Source organism: Miniopterus natalensis, chromosome 16 (assembly GCF_054644295.1).
Source record: "Miniopterus natalensis isolate mMinNat1 chromosome 16, mMinNat1.hap1, whole genome shotgun sequence".
In the NCBI taxonomy this organism is placed as follows: Eukaryota; Metazoa; Chordata; class Mammalia; order Chiroptera; family Miniopteridae; genus Miniopterus; species Miniopterus natalensis.
This window is the reverse complement of record NC_142096.1, coordinates 44,376,042-44,384,327: the sequence shown is the minus strand read 5'-3', so window position 1 is coordinate 44,384,327 and position 8,286 is coordinate 44,376,042. Positions and strand designations below refer to the sequence as shown.

The 8,286-nt window shown below is 53.7% G+C and overlaps 1 protein-coding gene across 4 annotated transcripts; it reads left to right on the top strand.

Moving 5' to 3' along the window:
• The first annotated feature begins 291 nt into the window (after positions 1-291).
• Positions 292-7,814, top strand: ZNF250 (zinc finger protein 250). Of its 4 annotated transcripts, none has more exons than XM_087825584.1 (5): positions 292-360; positions 3,905-3,997; positions 4,232-4,373; positions 4,537-4,650; positions 5,599-7,814. In XM_087825584.1, the coding sequence occupies exons 2-5, from the start codon at positions 3,956-3,958 to the stop codon at positions 6,912-6,914; spliced, it is 1,614 nt and encodes a 537-aa protein (XP_087681710.1). In that variant the 5' UTR covers positions 292-360; positions 3,905-3,955; the 3' UTR covers positions 6,915-7,814. The 4 variants fall into 4 exon arrangements, with proteins under 4 accessions (XP_087681710.1, XP_087681708.1, XP_016072083.2 ...); XM_087825582.1 differs by lacking the exon at positions 292-360 and adding an exon at positions 769-2,910 and having other exon boundaries at positions 4,247-4,373; XM_016216597.2 differs by lacking the exon at positions 292-360 and adding an exon at positions 769-2,910.
• Positions 7,815-8,286: the final 472 nt, after the last annotated feature.

The following is an 8,286-nucleotide window of genomic DNA, read 5'->3' as shown; positions in this document are numbered from 1 at the left end:
CGCGGAGGGAGCAGCGGAGCAGGGACCCCGCGCGGAGCCGGACACCGGGCGCCAGAGGCGCGCCGCCGCGGCCAGAGACGGCGCAGGGCGGGGGCGGGGGACCGGAAGCTTCCAGGAGGCCGCCGGAAGTGCGGCCAGAACGAGGCCGGGCGCTAGGTGGCCTCCGCGGCCCCGGGAGCGCGCTCCGCAGCCCCCGAGGAGAGGGGCGCCGGGCGGGGGCGGGGCCGGCGGCCCGCCCGGGGTGGGCGGGGCCCGAGGAGGAGGGCCCGGGGATTGGCGAGCGCGCAGACGGGCGGGGCGTCCCCTTTGTCCGGGTGCGCTGTGGGGGGCCCCGGTCGCGTGTGAGGCTGCGGGCGGTCGGTGAGTGAGGGCGAGCGGGCGCGGGCGGGCCGGGATCCTCTCCCCTCACGGGCGCGGGAGCGGTGCCTCCCGCGAGCACACGGCCCTCCCTTCGCGCCAGCTCCTTCCCGCGAGGACGCGCGGCAGCCCCTGCCCTTCCCCGGCCCCCTCCGGCCCCACCCCAACCTGCGCCGCGCCCCCCGCGCTCCTGAGGCCTCCGCCGGCCCCCTCCCCGCGGGCGGCGAGCCCCGGCGGGGTGCGAGGGGTCGGCGGGCTCTCGGCGGGGAGGGCGGGCGCGGGCGCCCGGGGACGGTCGGCCTCGGAGGCCCGGCTCGCTGGGAACCGGCTCGGGCCGGTTGGCAGGCTGGTCTCGGACCTCACCCCCCTCCCCCCCCCCCGCGCTCTTCTGCAGACGCCGTCTCCTCCCGGGTGCTTCGTAAGAGCCTTTTTTCAATGAATGAGACCAACCTTTTCTAACACAGTTTGCAAATATTTTCCTTGTTTATCACTTGCTTTTTGGTAGACAACAATGCAGTGATTTCCTAAAAATACAAGCATGTCAGAAAAAATATAAAAAGTGGAAGTGCCTTCGCCGCCGGCTGCCGCGCGCGCGGAGGCGGCGCCGGCTGGTTTGCTTTGTGTCCCTTCGGGACCTACGTGCGCTCTTTTTCCTTAACCTAAAATGAGGTTCGGGGCGCGCGGCGCTTGTGGGTTTTCTCTGCTGCGAACTGTCTTCTCGGCGGCTTCGATCGGCCGTGACACCCGCCCCCCTGCAGGGCGACTGGGAGGCGGACCAGGCCGAGGCCGGGCCTCGCCCGACGTCCCTGTTCTCGCCGGACCGCTGGTTTCCTTTCCGTTCCGATGGTCGGTGCGGTCGCCACTTGGGTGCTTTAGCCTCAGTGTTTCCTTTGCGATCTGCCTGTTCATATTCTCTATGTACGCTGAAAACATTCTTCTCAAATGGTCATTTTGTTCTGGTTTGGGCTTTTTAAAATGGATTACTTCAAGGTTTTAATGGTCAAATATTTACCTTTAAAGCTTTTCGGCTTTGTGTTGTTTTAACAGCTTTCTCCACTCCAAAATTATATTTACAGTAAACTCTTGTATTCCTCTGATACTTGTAAAATGTTGGAACCATCTGGAATTTGTTTTGGTGTGGAGCGACCTGGGAATCCAGCTTAATTGTCTCCTCTAAATCATGCTGTTTCTAAGTATGCTTATTGAATAATACATCTTTTCATTGATTCAGAAAACCGCTGCTATTGTGTATTAAATTCTTACATGTCTTTAGGCCCATTTGTGGATTTTGTGGCGGCTTTAATGTGCATAAAATTTTCATTTAATGCAGCAGATCCCCCCCTCCCAGGCTTTCTGTTTGGGGTATTTTGCTTAAAAAGGCCCTTTCTACTGAAATTAATGAAAATTTACCTGCATTTTTACTCAAGTTATTTTATGATATAATTCTAAAATTTTAACTCCTATCCATTAATTAGCCGAATCGATTAATTAGACTGCCGTATATGGTACGAGATAATCAATTTCTTTGCCCTATATTTTTGTTTTTTGCCTTGACTCTACTTTCTGAGAGATTTGTTGAGCTTTGTGTAAAGATGGTTTTATTTTTCCCAAAGCAGTAAACCCTTTGTACTGGAACCACTTACTGAATCATCTTCCCTGTGGGGGTTTGAATCCCAGACGGGGCCCCACACTGCGGCACTGAGCCCTTTCTCATCCAGGCCCATCTGGCTCTCACCTGGGCCTTGTGGATACAGTGGGCACGATTGACATCACATTTCTAAGTTTATGTTGAGCATGTTTCTTTGCTATTTGTGACTAGAATCTTTTTCCCATGTTTTCTGATTAGGGGTTGCAGTGTAAGGAAGCTAGCAGTTTGGATGTGCGTATTTGTGGTCACTTACTCTAGAAGGTTGCAGGTTGTACTTGGTGCTCACACTGGGCTCGGAGCTCCCTCTTCTGAAGGTGCTTCCATCCTGGATGGCAGTCTCCATGGACATTCGGGGATAGGGCATTCCAGCAGGAAAACTTGGGGGTGAGGGGGATGAGGGTGGACAGAGGGAGATCTGAGAGCCGCCCAGACCAGGGACTCTGAGGGTGTCTGTCACAGCTTTTCACTGTGGGTGGTGTCTTTGGAAGGACAGGCATGCTCTCATCAAGATCATCAGAAAGCTGCTCTGTCTGTGGAGTTGCCACTCTCTGTCTCAGTGCTTCACTGATAAACTCACTTTCACTTTAAACTCTGGAAAGAAAAAAAAAAGAGGACCATCATGAATTCCAACAAGGATGTTGTGTTAAGTTCCTAAAGCTTAGCTTACAAAACAAAATACAGCGGTACCTTAGTTTTTAAATGTCTCCGTTGACAAACATTTTGGTTTACCAATGCCGTAAACCCGGAAGGAAATGCTCCGGTTTTGGAACACGCCTCGGAAGTCGCACATGCACACGGCTTCCACTGAGGGCACGATCCTGAGGCCCAGCTGTCAGCTGTGGACCCCTCAGTTTTCGAACATTTCAGAACGTGGTATTCCGGAATGGATCACATTTGAAACTGAGGTACCACAGTAAAAGTTAAATTCTAAGCTCTTTCGCTTCCTGCAGTCCCTTTTTTATTTGTCCTTCAAAAGACTCCCATTAGACTTCTAATTAGAGCTGCATTGCACTTACACAAATTTGGGTGTAATGGGCATTTTGGAGAACACGGGCAGCCGCGGTGTGCATCTTCTGGAAAGGTTCCTGGAAAGACATGTGTTCACATCCGATGTTTTAAAGAGAAGGCAGGGCCATGGCACCCCCTCCAAGTGGCCAGTCACTCTCCAGAAGGGTGATACTCTGCACCTTTCCTGGAGGGATTGACCTTCTGGGCCTCTGTACCATTTGCAGACCTCCCTCAGCACTCCAGAAGATGGGAACCCCACTTCCATGTCAGGAAAGCTCCTGGTCTTCCCTTTTTTTCTAGCACTTTGGTATGACAGACACCTCAGCTTAACTTGTCCAGAAGCCATCTGCCCCCAGGCCTGCCTGTTAGACACTTAGAGCAAATCCGAGTCACTCCAGACTTGCTCTACCTGAACCCAACCCTCCACGAGGAACCAGGGCTGCTGGGCTGGGGCACAGCCAGCCATAGCTGAGGTGTCAGTATAGCCACGGAGGGTCGTGGTGAAGCCAAGAGTGTGGCCTATAGGAGTGTGGGCCTTGAACAGAGCCATCTCTTTCCAGCCTCTCCTCTTCAGGGGTTGTCTCTGGGGGCAGCCTGGCCTGGCACCCACACCAGACCAGAAGACAACTTGGCACCTGTGTAAATGGTCTTGTGTGGGCCCTGTGGGCAGACTGTGGGCCAGGCCAGCTGAGCAGGGCAGATGGCCCAGAGCCCTCAGGTGCACAAGCGTCCCCAGGCATCCCAGGGTCTTGACCCTCTTAGGTCCATGCCCAGGAACGGCGTGTTTCTGTGACTCCTGAATGGTAGAGCTCACAGAGGGCAGGGCTCCCCCAGAAGTCAGGGTCTGCAGGGCAAGGGCGGGGTCCTCATGTGCTCCCCCCTCTTCCTCAGCCCTACAGGCTTCTCCAAGTTCCATCTTCGTCAGAGACTCTAGGGGACCAGATGATGGCAGCGGCCAGTCTCCTGCCATCAGCAGGACCCCAGGTGAGCTGCCCCCGAGGCCTGTATAACTGCATTTTCTCCCATGCCCAGGGCTCCTGGTGGCTGCCTGAGCGTCAGCACATCCCCTGAACTCCGAGGCCCCTTTCTGTCACCCCATCAGCTCCCAGGGTGCCCCCATGTGTCATAGGGCTTTCCCCCATTTCAAGGTATACCTCACCTCATGTTGCTTGCACCCACTGTGTCTCAGACGTGGAGACTTAGCCTGACCTACAACAGCCCCTGTCATTCCAGGTCAAGGTGACCTTTGAGGATGTGGCCGTGTTCCTCTCCCAGGAGGAGTGGGACCAGCTGGGCCCTGCTCAGAGGGGCCTCTACCGACACGTGATGATGGAGACCTACGGGAACGTGGTTTCACTGGGTAAGGCCACCTCAGGAGGCCAGTCTGTGTCTTTGGGCTTCCCAGGGGTGGGGCCATACAGTGGGGGCCTTGGAGTCTCCTCAGGGTGCTCAGCTCTAGAGGGAGGGTCAGTCCTGTGGGGTGGGGACACTGTAGACAAAAGACCTTCCCTCCCCATGAGCAGGACTTCCAGGAACAAAGCCCAACGTGATCTCCCAGCTGGAACGAGGAGAAGAGCCCTGGGTCCTGGATGGGCATGGGGCCAAGGAGAGCAGGGGCCTGGGCAGTGGCAGTTCAGGTGAGTGAGAGGAGCTGGCCTGCCTGCACTGAGGACTGAGCACGTCCCAGTGGCTGGGAGTCAGCAGGATGGGTTCCACCTGGGGCCTCTCCCAGCAAAGGAGCCTGAGAGTTGGTGAGACTGAGCCAGGAGACGCCACCTGGAGGTGAGTGCACACTTGTGGTGATTCTGTCCTGCCAGGTCCCTGTCTTTATGCGACGTGCAGAATTTGAAGGTTACTTGGTGCATTTAGAAAAGAGCGAAGCAACCTGTTGTGGAAGGGAGGTTGACCTGACCCTGTGGTGAGGCTGAAGCACACTGTTTGAGGCGACGAGCAAGGGAGCCTGCCGTCCTCATGTCTGTGTAACCTTGTCCTGGGGTCCCACACACTAAGGCATAATACACAAAAAACAAAACAAGATTGAAGCTAAAAGAATTGAGAAAAAGAAGAAAAGTATTGTTTGCAGTTGATATAATTGTCTACTTGGAAAAAGATTGATTCATATTCACAAGAGAGTTTGCCCATGTAGCTAGGGACCAACTCGGTTTTACTTCTATTCATCAGCAACATTCATCCCCAGTTTTATTGAGAGAAAACTTGTCTATTGTCCTCACTGCTGCCCCAGAGGCCCTGTCTCTGACCTAGACTTGTCTCTGCCACCTCACCCCCCAGCACACACTACACGGAGAGCTCACAGCCTCCCGTGTACAAGTCTCTGGTCCTGTGTCTGCAGGATTAGGCTGTGTTGCTGTGTGCCTGACAGGTGGGTGGCCCTGCATTTATTTCTGCTCCAAATGGCCTCTGGGAGCCCAGTGCACAGAGGACTCCAGGGAGGGCAGGGCTCAGGCCGAACTAGGCTGCCATCTGCTGCCATGGCCACAGCAGTGCCTCCTTCAGGGGTACACCTGAGCTGCAGTTTGAGTGGGTTAACATTTGAGTTAACATTTTCCCTTTGGTGGTTGTTTCAGAATGTGAGAACAAGGAAAAATACCAAAATAGTCTGAAACCATTCATTTCAGAGGAAATATCTGTGATTCTGGAGAAAACAGCCCCTGGGTGGATTGATCAAGCAAGTTACAAATCTGAACAGAGCTTCTGTCTGAGTCCAAGCCCCATGAGCCCCCCTGAAGTTCATGTCTCCAGCCCAAGCAAGACGCTCACTCAGCAGCCGGCTGCTCCTGGAGGGGAGAGACCCTACAAGTGTATTGAGTGTGGGAAATGCTTCAGCCGGAGCTCCCACCTTCTCCAGCATCAGAGGACCCACACAGGGGAGAAGCCCTATGTGTGTGGGGTATGTGGGAAGGCCTTCAGCCAGAGTTCAGTCCTCAGCAAACACAGGAGAATCCACACGGGTGAGAAGCCCTATGAATGTAATGAGTGTGGAAAGGCGTTCCGCGTCAGCTCAGACCTTGCTCAGCATCACAAGATCCACACAGGAGAGAAGCCCCACGCGTGTCTCGAGTGCCGCAAGGCCTTCACTCAGCTCTCGCACCTCATCCAGCACCAGCGCATCCACACAGGGGAGCGGCCCTACGTGTGCCCACTGTGTGGAAAAGCCTTCAACCACAGCACAGTACTGCGCAGCCACCAGCGGGTGCACACGGGGGAGAAGCCACACGAGTGTGCAGAGTGTGGCCGGGCCTTCAGTGTGAAGAGGACGCTGCTGCAGCACCAGCGGGTACACACCGGGGAGAAACCCTACTCCTGCAGCGAGTGCGGGCGTGCCTTCAGTGACCGCTCGGTCCTAATCCAGCACCACAACGTGCACACTGGTGAGAAGCCCTATGAATGTGGGGAGTGCGGCAAGGCCTTCAGCCACCGCTCCACGCTGATGAACCATGAGCGCATCCACACCGAGGAGAAGCCCTATGGCTGCTACGCCTGCGGCAAGGCCTTTGTGCAGCACTCCCATCTGATCCAGCACCAGCGGGTGCACACCGGTGAGAAGCCCTATGTGTGCAGTGAGTGTGGCCACGCCTTCAGCGCCCGCAGGTCTCTGGTCCAGCATGAGAGGATACACACAGGTGAGAGGCCCTTCCGCTGCACACAGTGTGACAAGGCGTTCAGCCTGAAAGCCACCCTGATCGTGCACCTGAGGACACACACGGGTGAGAGGCCCTACGAGTGCAGCCGCTGTGGAAAGGCCTTCAGCCAGTACTCTGTGCTCATCCAGCACCAGAGGATCCACACAGGCGAGCGGCCCTATGAGTGTGGCGAGTGCGGGCGCGCCTTCAACCAGCATGGGCACCTGATCCAGCACCAGAAGGTGCACCGGAAGCTGTGACCTCGGCGGCCACAAGAGACCCTCACACTTGGGCACATAGAGTCCAACTCAGGAGAAGCTTCTTTGAGCTCCACAGGAAGCCCTGTAGTAGTTGAGGGTCACAGAATAACTGCAGGGAGAAGCACTGAGTGTGTTACCCCTGGGGAAGAATTTCAGAGGGTGCCTGTTGTATTTTGTTGGACATCTTGATGTCACATTGAAGAGGAATCACAGCTGTAGTGAATTTTGGTAAAGACAGCCATAGTTCTTTAACATCATACAGTTTGTTTGAAATGAGAAACTTAAGGAAATTAAGGCATAAGGATTGCTGTCACAATAAAATTTGCTTACATCCCACACAAAGGTTTCTTCTTAGGACATTTCATGCCTTCCCTGAATACACTGATTAATTACTGCACTGGGAATTAGAATGTTGGACTATTTTCAGTATCTTGTTAAGCCACTAATGTGCTATGTGGATGAAAAGATATTAAAAAGTGTCACCAAGTAGCATCATGTATTATGGCTGGAAATCCCAAGAGTGTGAAACCTCCTGTTTTGTATGGGGGGGGGGGGAGGACCTTAATGAGAAATTACATAAATTTAGAAAACCTTTTATCTGGGACTTTAACTTTATTCAACATCAGAAGGGATGTCCTAACTTTTTAGTAAAAATTTCGTCTCAAAAATGGGTCTTTTCCTCAAAACTCACCCTTGTGACCAACAGGCCCTGTGCCCCAGGAATCGTGGGATATCTCAGGTGTTTGGGCAGAGGTGGGGAGCTCCACTCAGGTCTAGACATCTAGTTGCTACTCAGTGAGTGCTGCTACACACTGGTGTTTCCAAAAGATGTTACTAAAAAGACTTCTTTGGTGCCTATTTTTATTTATTTATTATTTTTTAAAACATATCTTTATTGATTTCAGAGAGACGAAAGGAGAGGGGGGGAGAGAGAAAGAGAGAAACATCAGTGATGAGAGTCATTGATCGGCTGCCTCCTGTACGCCCCTGATTGGGGATCGAGCCCGCAACCCAGGCATGTGCCCTGACCAGGAATTGAACCCCGATCGCCTGGATCCTAGGTCAATGCTCAGCCACTGAGCCACGCCCAGCCGGGCTATTTTTATTTTTTTAATTAAGTTTAAAAATTTTTAATCCTCCCCCAAGGACATTTTTTCTGTTTCTTTTCAGAGAGAATAGAAGGGAGAGAGAGAGACATCGATGTGGGAGAGACATGGATGGGTTGCCTCCCGCACGTACCCCAACGGGGGCCGAGTATTGAGTCTGCAACTAAAGTACGTGCCCTTAATCGGTATTGAAGCCAAGAGCCTTCAGTCCACAGGTCAACACTAACCACTGAGCCAAACCAGCTAGGGCGGTGCCTATTTTTAAA